Raw genomic sequence first — 14,814 nt, 5'->3', positions numbered from 1 at the left:
GCTACAGGTGGTCAAAATTAAAAATGAGGGCTTTGTGTTTCTCGTCTTGTCATTTATCTTACCTTTGTAGGTTGTCTTTCCAAGCAAAAAAATTAAATTTACATGAACACGCAAAGTCAAATCTCATATTTTCTTGCATTTTTTCAAATAAAGGTATGTCTCTGTTATTTGCCCAAAAGCAGTGTACACTGGTAGCAAAAAGAAAAGGGTAAAATGAAAACCACATATAATGGAAGGAGTTAAAAAAAGATACAAAATTAGTGGTGTGTGTATGTTTATACAAACCACAGGCATACACTTTACTTCTTTCAAATATGAAATCACACTGTTTTGTAACCTACTTTTTGCCAATATATATCATAAACACCTATTTATGGAAAAATATTCCTTCGACAAATGTAACATACAATATTTCATTATATACATGTTTATCTATTAAACAGTATACATACTTTTGCAATATATAGAAATACAACACCCACACTATTATAATAGGTGCCTTATTATTAGACAATTAAGTTGTTTTAGATTCTTTGGTATAATACTGAAAATAAAATGTACATAGCTATGTCTTTCCACATATCCATATTGTTCTTCCCTGAAAATGTGCTGCTTAATACAGCACTACTGGGTCACAACATATGCATACGGTACTGGCATAAACTGGTTTTCCCAGAAAACTAATGCCCACTTGAAGCCTCAGAATATGTTTTATTTGACAATAGACTTTATAGATGTGATTAGCTGATGACACAGTGGTTTCAAGTGATTTTAAATCCAATGACTGGTGTCTTTATAAAAAGAAGAAAAAGAAAGACGCACACAGAGGGCCATTAGAAGGCACAGAACTGGGCTGACACAGGTGCGAGGCAAGGGATGGTGGAGACTGCGGCAACCACTGGCCATGAAGAAGCAAAGATGGTTTCTAGAATCTTCAGAGGCCACATGGACCAGCTGACACTTTGACTGGGAACTTCTGGTCTCCAGAGCTATAAAAGAATAAATTTCTGTAGTTTTTAAGCTAATGTACCACCCAGCATGTGGTACGTTATCACGACATCCCAAAGAAACTTACATGTATTTAGGATTTTGCTATGAATTTCGAATTGCTCCTTGGAAATATGCAATGCACAAGACTGACCATGTCCTTACCTTCTTTTCAACATAAGAGGCAGGAAATGTATTTCCATCTGTCTATCATCTATCTGTCATTGTCTATCATCATCTATAAAACTTGAATTTAAATTAAATATGCATCATAGTTGTCTGCAATCTTCATCAAAGTGTCTGTGCACACATTTGCCTTGTTTTCTATTATCTATCTGTCTGTCTGTCTGTCTATCTATCTATCAATCATCTATCTATCTATCATTTATCTGATCTTCTGCATGAGGGATTGAACCCAGGGTTCTGAGGGATTGAACCCAGGGTTCTGGGCTCTGCTCATGCTAAGCATTGACTTTCCTACTGAGCTGTCTCTACTCTTTGAATATCTCTCTAGCTTTATTGATATATATGAAGCAGGGCTGGAGAGAAGGCCCAGGGTAACCCTCATTTTCTATTGAAAAGCTGGACTTACATTGCCAAGTCCTCTTCATATATTGGCTTTTTAATCATTTCCCTACAGCAGTGCAAATGTTCTCTAGAAGTTGACAGTTTTCTTTCAATTTCAACATTCTTTTTAAAGTAGAGCCTTTTCCCTTACTTGTGCCATTAGTGTTTTCCTTTATGATCTCTGTTCTTGGTATCATGTTTAGAAAGGCTTTGCCCAGCCCCAAAACTTATCTAAATATTTATCTACATTTTATTTATGCTTTCATAATGTAGTTCTGTAAATTTAAAATCATATTCCATTAAAACTTGAATTTAAATTAAATATGCATCTAATGCGACTCTCTACCATTCTCCCATGGCTCAGAGACCACTGTGGAAGAGGGGGCAGCAAGTTTCTAAGAGTCAGGTTGGGGCAGATCAGAGCAAAACAGCGTCTTCTGGACATGACAGGATTGCGCTCATGAACTCACAACAGCTATGCTTGTCTGCACAAGATCAATCCAGCCAAGCTTCCGGCATGGAGGGGAAGGGCTCCCAAGCTGAGAAGCTACTGACAACTGGGGACTTCTGGGGGAAGAAGGGTCAATCTTACTCAAGGCTGTGTCCCTTGAAGTCACCATGTTCCAGTGGACGGCCCCACACAGTATAATGGTCATCATAAACTGGATTTGGGGGTTATTTGGAAAAAAAGAAAAGAGGACGCAAAGTTGGGAGGGGTTGGGGAGGTGGAAGGTGGATCTGGAAGAGCTAGGGGGAGAAATAGGAGGTAAATATGGTAAAAATACATTACATGAAATTTTCAAAGAACAGAATATTATATCTTAAAAAGGAAAACTTTAAATTTGCATTTTTGCCTTACATATACAAATAAATTTTCCAAGAAAATTTTGTTTTATTTATTATTGTTATTCTGTGTGTATGTATGATGTGTATTTATGTATTTGGGCATATGCGTGCCATGGCCATGAGGAGGTCAGAGGACAAGTTTTGGGAGTCAGTTCTCTCCTTCCACTGTGAGATCTGGGGACTGAACTCAGATTATCAGGCTTGTGAGGCAAGTGGTTTTACCTGCTGAGCCATCTTGCCACCCTGCAACAAACTTTCACTTAGAAAGTTGCTATTTTTAAATATATATATTTCTGCTGGGCATGGTGGCATACACCTTCAATCCCAGACCTTGGGAGGCAGAGGCTAGTGGATCTCTGCAAGGTTGAGGCCACCTTGGTTCATATCGTGACTTCCAGGCAGACTGTGATTAGGGAAACCCTATCAAAAAGCAATCAACAAGGGCTGGAGGGATGGCTCAGCGGTTAAGAACACTGGTTGTTCTTGCAAAAGACTTGGGTTTGAATCTCAGCACCCACATGGCAGCTAACAACTGTCCGTAACTCCAGTTCTAGGGGATCCAATGGCCTCTTCTGTCCTCCATGGGCATTGCACAGCACGGGTGCGCTCACCTACATGCAGGCAATACACTCATACACATAAAATAAAAATAATAAATAAAATATAAAAAATCAAAAACAAAACAAAAACTATATATTTAAAAATAAAAAGGCAGCATTAGCATCAACTACCTAATAACATATCTTTAAAAGTTATCCGAGGGGCTGGAGAGATGGCTCAGCAGTTAAGAGCACTGACCGCTCTTGCAAAGGACCCAGGTTCAATTCCCAACACCCACATGGCAGCTATGAACCATTCTTAATTCCAGTTCCAGGGGAATGCGAAGCCCTCTTCTGACCTCCGTGGTATTGAATGACACAGGTGCCCTCACATACATACAGGCAATATGCTCATACACATAAAATAAAAATAAATAAAATATTTTTTAAAAGCTCAAAAAAGTTATCCAACATGCTAAGATTTTCAATAAATATTACTATTTTTTGTGTGTAACAGCATAATTAAAATGTAATCTACCTATCATTCACTGACTTAATATATAAAACAATGATTTTTGGTATATTCACCACAATTTGAGAATATTTTCAGTACACCAAAAAAACTTTTAGCTATCATATTCAATTACCTTATACCTTCTAGTCCTAAATGTCCTAAATAACCACTAACTCACTTTTAGTCATTACAGTATAGAGTTCCATATTCTGGATATATAATATGCAGCCTTTGGTGGTTGGGTTCTTTTTGGTACCAAATTTCATTATTTGAAAGAATGGTACAAATTAAGGAACTTATGTGGATGTTTTGGTACAACTTACTGAGCAGGCATGCACTGCCTTGGTGACCAGGGAGTTTGCTCTCCTTATCACTTCCTCCCAAGCATATGCTTGTCAAAGAGATATTTGTGCCATGCCAGATTGTGGGCTCCCACTGGGCAAAAGTTGGCTGCATGGTTGCCAAATTCTATGGATTTTACCTGCTCATGCAGGTAATCAGTCTCAATAAAGTCACACAAAGTGAGGGTCACTTTGGTCAGTAGCTGGTTTGTGCAGTGCCAGTAGTGGCTGATTCATGCTTTTTTCCAAGGTAATGCACACCTCTTTGCGTTTGTGCCACTCTCAGTTGCCATGGTCTCACTTCTTGATATCCTTCAGGAAGACGTAGTTACCTGACTGGTTCTGTATCTTCATTACTTCCTCAGAATGTTCTTCTTCCTCATGAGCTCTGGGAAGGAAGTAGCTGGCAAAATTCTTCAAAGCCACATCACCATGGTCCAAGTAGTAAGACAGAGACAGAAAAATGCAGGATGATAGGGTTCCAGATTGACCTGGTGGTGTCAGCAGCCTCCCAGTCTGGCTGGTAGTTCTGGTGTACCTTCAAGGGGGACTCAACTGTCATGGCAGCAGATAGAAGAGGTTTTGCAAAGGCCTTGGGGTAGACTGAGGGCACTGCAAGGAGATGGCAAAGGTGGCAGCCTAGGGTGGTAAGTCAAGTCCCAGGTGCTGTTCAAGCACTGTTGAAGCAAGAGACTGTGGCAAATTTTGGTGAAGAACTTGTGGTTGGCCTCTTAAACTTGGCATGTTTTCAAGGTTCACCTCATTCCCCTTTATAGCCAAATAATTTTCCATTATATAAATATACATTTATCCATTCATCAATTAATGGATGTCTGAGTAGTTCCCATTTTGTTGCTACCATGAACAATGCTTTTGCATATTTTTGCTTTCAACCTCTCTGTGCTATTGTGTGTGTGTGTGTGTGTGTGTGTGTGTGTGTGTGTTTAAATTGTGTGTTATTCCTGAAAAGAGAATACATTTGAGTTTGATGTTTCTGGACTAACTAATCCCTGACTTTTAAATTGGGGATGTAGTCCATTTACATTTAATATAATTTTTATGTACCTAGGATTAATATCTATTTTTAAAAAATTGTCCCTGATAGAAACCAGTAGTTCCCTGAAATAAGTATCTCACTCCAGCCCCACTGTTAATAGTTAGTCATATCCCTATCCTGGGCTTGATATAATGCCACAGCTGCAGAAAAGCCAGATAACCCACTCCTCTTTCCAGAATGTCTCTCTGCTGTCCTTGTACCCCTGTTACCAGATAACCATCTGTGCTGAAAATGCAGATTAACAGAACACTTCTTTGTCCTGCCCAAGCAAGCAACTCCAGGAAAAGGGCCCAAGGACACCTTAACTCAGACTTATATAAAACCCACCTCCACCCCTCCCACCTGTGCACAGATTACAATCCCATGGAAAAGCTGTTGCAACCTTCACTGTTGCAAACTTCACTGCTGAAAGGTCTGGCTCTGGTCTTTTATCTAAATTTTATTCTTTCTCTGTCCTAAATCTAAGTCCCACCAGCCTGCATTCCTTTTTGTCTCATTTGGGCTATCTTCTCTATACTGTTCCACTTTTCTTCCACATTACTAGGTAGCTCCTCTCTCTCCCACTCCCACCCCCCCTCCTAGGACTTGTACATGCTAAGCAAACACTGAGTTACATATGCAGCTCATACATTTTTTTTCTATAAAAATTCTTGAACTCCAACACAGAACTTAGATGAAGTTCTGACTTAGTGAATCTAGAATGGGATCAGAGAATGTGCATTTCTGAGAAGTTCGCAGATGGTGCTGATGCTGCTAGTATGCTGACCCCACTTTGAAAAGCTCCAGTTTGGAAGATGACATAGACCAGACAGAATGAGACTAGTGAAGGAGTATTATAATAACTGAGGCAAAAGAGAACTGTCTTGAGTAAGCAGCAGTGAAAGTTAAAAATGATTGATAACAGCTTCTATGTATCAGATGATCTGGTAGAAGAGAAGGGTGTTGGAGTGAATACCTCAGAAAACTACAACGAGGGATAAGCAGACCATTTAGGATGGATTTATAGTATCCAGATATGAAATAGTAAGAACCTGAGCTCAAGTAGTGTAACCTCAAGTTGGAAGGAAGGAGACCATTTAAGACATAGTCCTACAGAATTTACTGAACAACTGGATAGAGAAAAATAAAGAAGATTCTGCTTTGAATGACGGGGCACATGATAATGTGTGTAGGCAGGATAAGATACATGGGGAAGGAGCCAGACTAGAGAACAAGGAGGGAGGTAAGATCAGAAAAGTCAATGGGCTCAACAGATTCTGCTAGTGTTCTTACAGGGCCTCTTATCAGTTAAATTTCCCACTTTACCCCATTCACATGTTGACATTTTGCTGACTAGTATCTTGGAAAGTGGTCTCATTTGAAAACAAGGTCTTTGCAGATATAATTAAGTTGAGATCACTAGGGTGGGCTCTGTCTAACACAGTATGGCTGTGCCATTATAAAATGGGGAGATCCGGATACAGAGATGGTCATGCACACAAGGAGAACACAACACTATGTGAGGATGAGGGCAGAGAGCAGAACGGTGCAAGGAGAGCCAAGGAACTGCCTGAAGCAAGAGCAAGGTTGCAAGAGATCCTTCCATAGCGACCCCAGAGGGTTCTTGGCCTTCCCTACACCTTAACTTTGGACATCTGGACTCTAAAGCTGTGACAAAATAAATTTCACTATTAAAAAAAAAGAAAAAAATGAATATCATTAACAGAAACAAAAACCCTGAAAGAGAAATGGGATTGAGGGAAATAATAATGAAGCTTGTTGACAGTTTTATTCTTCATATAAAAAAAGATAATCATAATAGAATTGATTATCTTGCTGTTACTCAGTAGTGGCAATATTGTCTGGCTTTCAGTTCTGGTTTTTGTTTGTTTGTTTTTTACACTTTAAGACAGGGTCTCATGTAGCCCAAGCTGGCCTTGAACTTGCAAAGTAGCCAAGGATGACCTTGATCTTCTAATCTTCGTGCCTCCACCTCCCAAGTGTTTAGATTACAAGTATTCATCACATCTGGTTTATGTGGTGCTGGGGATTGAATCCAGGGCTTCATGCATGCTAGACAAACACTAGCAACTAAGCTACAGTCTCGGCCCTACTTTGCAACTTTTTAGACTTATTTTAAAAATGAAGCTGTTGTGAGAAAAGGAAATACATAAATGTACTTATTATAAGGAAAAGTGGACTAAACATCTATATTCTCCAATGAACTATGACATTGATATATGCTGCTGCTGTGTGGTTGGACTGGAATTAGTAAAGTAGGGACAGCGAGGTGGGTTAGTGGGTAAAGGTGCTTGCTAAACAAGTCTGATGACCCATGTGGAAGGGGAGAACTGACTCTGGAAAGTTGTCCTCTGACCTGTGCACCTACACCTTGGCACCTGAGTGCACGTACACACACACACACACACACACACACACAGAGAGAGAGAGAGAGAGAGAGAGAGAGAGAGAGATATCACACACCAAGATCTGTAATTATAACACTAGTTATTTTTAAAGAATAGAACATTACTACAAATCAAAATGCCAAATTTTGCACATTGATTTCTGTGCCCAAAAGAGCAAAGAACGCACAGCATGAGAGACAGACACAGGTACAATATTAAATACCATTCTGCTCAGCATTTTCCTGTGAGTAATTATATTGAGATATAAATGTGCTTTTGATCTAGGAACTCAGCTGATTATGCAGTTCTGCTGGAGGTTGAAAATGTTTAAACCCAAGGGACATAAAACTTGACATCTTCATTCATAAATAAGTGCCCAAACCATTTTAAATAAATAAAACGCGGCAAAAACTCATGAAAGCCTCATAATTCTGAAGTCTTTGTGATATAATAAATACATTTTCCTCAAATTGTAAATAAAATGTGTTGTAACATCATAAATGTTTGGTTTTTTGTTTCTGATAATTTTTAAGGCATAATTTGGGGGAGTTATAAATTGATATCTTTATAAACATCCACAAATGGAGATTATAGAAGACCATGAAAAGCAATCTCAGATATATAGATTAGTTTATTTCTAAAGAGCTATAACATAGATGAGCAATTAATATATTCTTTTGTTATTTGTTTGAGACAGTGTCTCCCTTTGTAGTCCAGGCTGGCCATAAACCTGTCATCCTCCTGCCCTAGCCTCAGGAACCCCAGTGCTAGGATTGCAAGTGTATACCAACATGTCTGGCATATTCTGACCACCTCAGTATAAACTAATCATATTAGTCACCTGCTCAAACACTTTCTTCTGGATGGGTTTTGCTGCTTGGACACAAACTTAGCAACAAATAAACCTACACATTTATCATCTTACAAGTCTGGATGTTAGAAGTTCAGAGTAGGTCTCTTTGGGCTAAAGTCTACACTCCAGCTGAGCTGCATTCTTTCTGGATATACAGGGGAGAGCCCATTCTTTTGCCTTTCTTTCCCCTTCCCTGGAAACTGTCTGCACTGTTTGGCCCTGTTGGATTCAAAGCTACTAGGGTCAGCTTGCTGAGTCTTTCTTAAATTGCATTACTTTGACCTCCTCTCTGCTTCTGGCTTCTACTTTAAAAGACCCCAGTGATTACACAGGGTTTACACACAGATTTCAGGATAATCTCCCAATTTTAACATCAGTGATTTACCGTCTCAATTCCTCCTTGCTCTGTAACATAGATACACAGATGTTTTAACCACTAGGATGTGAATATCTTTGAGGTGTTCCTTTTTAGAAAAACATTTTATTATTTTTATTTTATGTGTATGAGTCTATTGCCTGCAGGTATGTAAGTGCACCCATGTTGGGTAAAGCCTGCAGAGATCAGAAGAGTGCGTTGGATCTCCTGGAACTGGAGTTACAGATATTTGTTAGCCACTGTGTGAGTGCTGGGAACCAAACTTGGGTCCTCTGCAAAAGCAGTAAGCAGTGTTCTTAATTGCCAAGCCTTCTCTCCAGCCCCTTGAGGTACTTTTTTTCTACTGTGGCTTCCCAATGTCTACCAAACCCACCCTGGCAGGCAAATTAGGAATGACTTTTACAAAACAGATAGAATTTAGACTAATGACTTTTAACCTTGCAACCAAAGAACTACAAAGTCACTGAACCATGTGCTCTTGTGACCTGGGCACTTGATCTTGATTCCTCAGAACTTCAATTTGCTGCTCCACCCAAAGACAGTGAATGACTGTGGGTATGCTTGAGAATTAACATACCAAAGTGCTGAAAGGCAACATGGATTTTCATTGAAAACAATGAAGATTGAGAAGAACTGCTTGTCCTTGTGTGTGTGTAAAATGTGTTATGCCTAGGGATGGAAGGGTAAGATAGTCTGATAAGAGTGGCTAGAAGTTTGTAGTTCCCCAAAAACTGAAGTTGGAGACTCAGTTGTGAATAAAAATATGGGTGAGGCCTGTATGCAGGATGCAGTTCCAAGAGACATCTGGGGCAATGGGTGTCCTCCGAGTTCAGGCCCATTCTTAAAAAGTAGAGTCAGGCTGTTTTATGAGTATTAGTGGTCATGTGGCACAGTGCCATAGGCAAGGACCTCTACACAGTGAGCCCCAATTCCCTTCCCACCTTCCCCCATGATTCCTCTCTCTGCACCCTAAGCTCCAGGTATACCAATCCACTTGCTGATCCCCCAACACATAACACATTCACAGTTCAAGGCTTTGTTTCTGGCATTTCCTCTCCCTTGATTTTTTTTTTTTTATTCCTCTTTTCTTTTCTTCACCAAGATGGTATCTTTCTTCTCAAAGGATCCTGGTCAACGTATCTTTTTGCACAAATATTTCTCCCTAACTTTCCCCTCTGAATGTTCCTGTCATATATTTGTATCTTCCTGTAGAACTCGGCATTTTGCCTATGTTCTGATTTCTTCTCTGTTAGGTTATAATCTTGAGGGCAGAGACTCAAGGATTCATCTTCATTTGCATGCCTGTTAGGCATATGTGAAACTGAACCCTGGATTTTCATCCAGGCTCCTCCCAACCCACTCCTTTAAGTCTTTCCTGTCCAGTAAAGGCATCTCCATTTGCCCAGTTATGCTTGCCACAAACTTTGGAATCACTGTCAACTTTTCTTTCCCTCATTCCTCATATTCTGTTCAACAATAAATTTTACCAAAGTTACCCACCACTAGTGGGCCACCACTATCTTTGGCCCATTCTTAGAATCCCTGTTTCCAAACTTGCCTCTGTATTTCTCACTATGCATAAGTGAGCATACCTGTGCATGTATGTACACACATACACATACAAAGGCAGACACACACACACATTTTCAGCAGTTAGAGGGATGGTTTACATTTTTCCAAAAGTCGTCTTTCCTATTCTAGCTGTGCTCAATGTTAAGTATTTACCATTATGTTTAGACTAAAACCCAAAGCCCTTATCTCATTCTAATGTCCCCTCCTCTGCTCTATGTCTGATTCACTGTTGTTCTCACTGTTCTTCAAACAGACCCAGCAGTGGAGGCCACTTGTCTCAGAGCCTCTGTACCTGCTATTCATTCAGCATATGAAGCCCTCTATCTCCAGACAGCCATGATACCCTTTTATTCATGTCCTTTCCATCCCTGAGTAACTCTAACATGTTTCGGGTCTCTGCAACTGTCATTCCATCAGACCCACTTTCTGTGCACATTTTGTAACAAGAGCAGCCTGCATCTCTTCCATCACCATCTATGCTCTAACCCTGCCAGAACTTTTTTAAAAACCTATTTATCACTACCTGGCTTTCCATTACACATTTCTTTCTCGTCTGTTACCCTCCACCAAAACTCATGCTCTGTGAGTGCTGGGACTTTGCTTTGATCTCTCTCCTACTCTAGAAACCTGGAAGCACATAGCTGACAGAGTAATTGCTAAGTCAGCAAACTCATCTTTGTATCTCTTCCAGTTTTTGTTCCATTCTTTGATCATAATAGATCCTGAGAAATAAGCTCAACTACTTAATATAGTCATCAAAGAAAAACATCCAAAGTAAGCCACTTCTTCATAGGAACTAAAGACTAGCATTAGTACAACTCTTTGGTCAGGTTTATCTTTTCATTACGTAGCTCTGGTCTGATAGACTCCTCCAAGCTGAACATATATTTCAAAGAAGATCAAGAATCAGGCCAGCAGCCTTGCTGTCCTCACAGCATGCTGGGACACCAGGAAGGTGACTGGTAGCGACAATGCCTTTTCTGTGCACCTGCCTTCCTGGATCTACTTCAAGCCCAAAGTCTTTTCCAATCCCAGTTACTGTTTTCTGATGCATTCTTCACCTTCAAAGTATTGGTTTCTTAGAAACAGACTTACCCTTTGTTTTTAGGGTTTTCTTATTTTTAAATCATCAGATTTAAAACCTCAAATTAAAAATTACACACAGCCTCTAATCGCCCACTTTTGTACCACACACAAGACAGTTTTTTAAAATTTATCTTTGCCATCTTCTGAACGTAACAGTGCAAAAGTCCACAATTGTGAAAAGTTCGTTTTATTTAAACTAATCAGTTTTCAAAGACCTTTCTCACACTAATTTTAAATGATTTTCTTCTTTCGCTTCAGAATTTCCCCCAGTCTCTTTATATACTACCTTCCTATCAGCAACACCCTTATTTTTTAAACTGAAAATATGAACATTAATCATAGTGAATTCATTTTCAAGGCCAATGCTGCTTTTCTTGCACAGCAGATGAGGACATTTTCAAGACACTGGTTTTCATCTCTTATATATGTATTTGAATCACCTGCACAGCTGTGAAAAATACATCAATATCCTGGTCTGATCCAAGACCAAGTCAATGTGCCCGAGAATTGGATCTAAGTCTAAGAATTTCTTTTTAAAGTTCCCAGATAATTCCACTGTGCAGCCATATGGAGGACCAGAGCTCTTAGCACATAAACCTGTGATCCACAAAGAGGCAGTTCAGTGATGGTAGCAGTGGTCAAAGGAAGGTGATCTAAAAGTTTAGACTTTGCTATGGCTAATCCACAGGATGATCATCTCCCTAACCAAGCAATTAGCTGACCTGAATAGTTCATCACATGGCTAGAATGACTGCTTCAAACAATAACAATTTGATACAAAAATAAACTGAATAGGACCTAAAGATACTTTCAAGAAATTGTTAGTTAAAGTTCAGTATTATCCTCCACAGTTGACAGCTTAACAAATTACATATTTGTAATATCTGTCCCCTCCCCCTGCCTTTTACTGTCATTATTTCAGCAATGCAAAGAAAAAAAAAGGTTTGCTCTATTTATATGAAGTGATTTCCCAACGGTTACTTGTAGTGGTTTGATTTGAAGAGGAGACTGTGGAAAGTGGTTGGGTCTCTGGCAGAACAGATATCAGAAGACCAGGCCTTCAACAGCAAGGTAAGTAAGGCACAGCAAAGAGTAGATCTTCCTAGGCAAGATGCAATGAGGACAGGGCAACAGGACTGCCTGGCTGCAAGGACGCTGTAGAAACTTCATCTGCCTAAGCACTTGACTCTACCACAATATTTTGGTTACACTGAATTTTTCCATTACCAATTGCTCACAAAAGTTTCTAAACTGAGTACTTAATTGACAAAAGAAATAGAGACGTGATGTTAAAGAATAAACTTATGTTCTATAAATACTATAATACATCATCATTTGGACAAAGAGATACATATTTGGCTGAGGAGAACTTGCCTCAATTGATGTAGAGGTCACTCAACATTTTCTGTATCATAAAATACATCATTTTCCAGTTCTTTCACTTCATGAATACTTCACCTTATGATTTGTTCCAGTACATCTTCAAAACAATTATTGCCAAGTTCTTAACTGGCACGGAGAGGAAAAGAGATCATTTGCAAGTGAAGAAGAGAGAACTTTAGTATTACATAAAACATTGTGATTGCTTCCAAGTGATTTAAAAATTGATGTCCTAATGATTCCAATTTATTTTTGCTGCGAGATCCTGCAAAACTGCCTGGAGGCTGTGAGGTTGCTCTCCTGTGATAAATTCTATTTGTTTATGTCATGATTAGATATCAACCATCTTGGTATATGTGTGTACATGCACCTGCATAGAATTTATTAGTGATTCAACCATTATTTCAATGATAATTAGCAATGTTTCATCAACTATAACCACTCCTAAACCACAAAGTTGAACATATTTTCAACATCACTGAATTACTACTTGGCACCCTTCTTTGATATTTTGCTTCAATTCTGATTTGAAAAAATTGAGATTTCAAAATCCTAAGCACCAAGCGGATTAACTTGGGGATACTGTCTTTGAGATAGTATGCCTTGTTCAAGAGCTTGGACATTATATTCTAAATTCTTACCTCTATATGACTTCTATATTATCTTCATTTTAAAGGCAAATGAATCTTCACGTGTTAGCAGGAACTCTTTCCTATGAGGGATCAATCTTTTTTTTTTTTAATTACTTTTAATTTCTCAAGTTAATGATTACTCTTTAGCTGAGCAGGCCAGGAGTTCAACTACAGAGCAATGGTGAGCTTATTTTAAACATTCAGTTTTTAAATTTCGGGCTAATATAAATGTTCCCTTGTCACATTTAATAGAACGTTTTCCTGTGTACACAGGATTCATTCTTTGGACTGATTTCCTGCTTAGTCTTCAAGCATGACCCTCACAAAGACGAAAAGTGTCGGTAACTTTTAAAAATATACCCACCTTTACTTTGATAGGTAAGCCACAAGGAAGGCAGGAAGGGCCACAGGAATCAAAGAGAAACTCTTGATAGAAGCAGGTGCGCTACAAAGCTCAATTAGTTCACGGGCTGAGGACACTGCTTTTTATAAGCACTTTTCTCCACTGGGAACAGTTTTCTGAGTCTCCCTCTCCGCTCTCTGGAGGCTCGCAAGTCCTAACCAGGTTTTATCTATTTTTTCCCCTTCTTTTTTCCTTTTCGGGTTGTGACACTGAAAGTTGTCAGGAAAGGACTGTTCAATATATTTCATTGAGGGCTTTCTATTTTCAGTAAGTTTTACTGTTCTCCAGACTTCTGGTTGTCCCTAAACACAGGGTGGTTAGGACCCCTCCAGGCACCCCCCAAAAGACCTAAACAATTTCTCGCTGGATTCTTTAGACCCCAAGTTAAAACGTTTAGACCTAATAGGCAAAAAGACCTTTCCAGGAGCAGAGAGAGAGACCTAGGCGCTCTCAAGGCAGGTCAAGCCGTGGGAGTTCTTGGCTCAGGCAGTGGCTGACCTTGTGCAGAGTGTGCCCACTACCCAGGGGATATATTCGAAGACAAAGTTAACTTTATCTGCTCCTTGGATTTCGGTAAATCCGTCCCACAGGCGCGAGACCTGGGCTGGGCCGGGAGCTCAGAATCCGACACAAGGTAGACAGGTGTTTAAAGAGAGGGTGTGGGTACCACCAGTCCCACGCACAAGCCACTGCGAGGACCGGAGCCCAGGAGCTCCCGGATGCACCGGCTGATGGTCTGGGTACAGCTACGCGCGTCTCCTCCTATCAACCACAGACTCCGAACACTCCGCGCGGGGGTCTAACCCGGGCGCTGCCCCAAAACCTTCGGCGCCGCCGGGCGGGAGCCCCCAGCGTTCTTACCTTAGGGTTGGTCAGGAGCTGGTGCTCGTCGCTGTGCAGCAGCGCCCTGGAGTTGGACTCGGAGTTGTTGACGTAGACCTGGACGCAGGGGTACTGCGAGGTGCCCCTGCAGTCGGTGCCACAGGTGAAGGTGCACTCGAACACCTCTCCGATCTGCTGCACCGACAGCACCGTGCAGTTGGCCGCCGTGGCTTGCAGATCCTGCAGCGCCGGACTGAGCCAGCAGAAGCCGAAGATGAAGAGCGACACGACGCCGGAGATGATGAGGAACAAGCCGAGCCGGATGCTCTTGTCCTCGGCTTCTGTGTACTCGTAAGCCACCCTGAGCTTCGCCATCGCCCCCGACTCTCGGCTGGCGCGCTCCCCGCCCCCTCCCGCCCCCGGCGCCGAGCCCGACCGCCTCGGGCGGGAGG

The 14,814-nt window shown here is 40.6% G+C and overlaps 1 protein-coding gene across 1 annotated transcript in view; it reads right to left on the bottom strand.

The window, feature by feature from the left end:
• The window catches only part of Kcnmb4 (potassium calcium-activated channel subfamily M regulatory beta subunit 4), a 90,926-nt gene extending 76,118 nt beyond the window's left edge, over positions 1-14,808 (bottom strand). Inside the window, exon 1 of the mRNA XM_008830043.1 lies at positions 14,402-14,808. Coding sequence (XP_008828265.1) covers positions 14,402-14,737 — 336 coding nt within the window. The 5' untranslated portion in view covers positions 14,738-14,808. The remainder of the gene's footprint in view (positions 1-14,401) is intronic.
• Positions 14,809-14,814: the final 6 nt, after the last annotated feature.

Source organism: Nannospalax galili, unplaced genomic scaffold, assembly GCF_000622305.1.
Source record: "Nannospalax galili isolate Female #2095 unplaced genomic scaffold, S.galili_v1.0 scaffold74, whole genome shotgun sequence".
NCBI classification, from domain to species: Eukaryota; Metazoa; Chordata; class Mammalia; order Rodentia; family Spalacidae; genus Nannospalax; species Nannospalax galili.
This window is presented reverse-complemented; position numbering and strand designations above follow the sequence as displayed.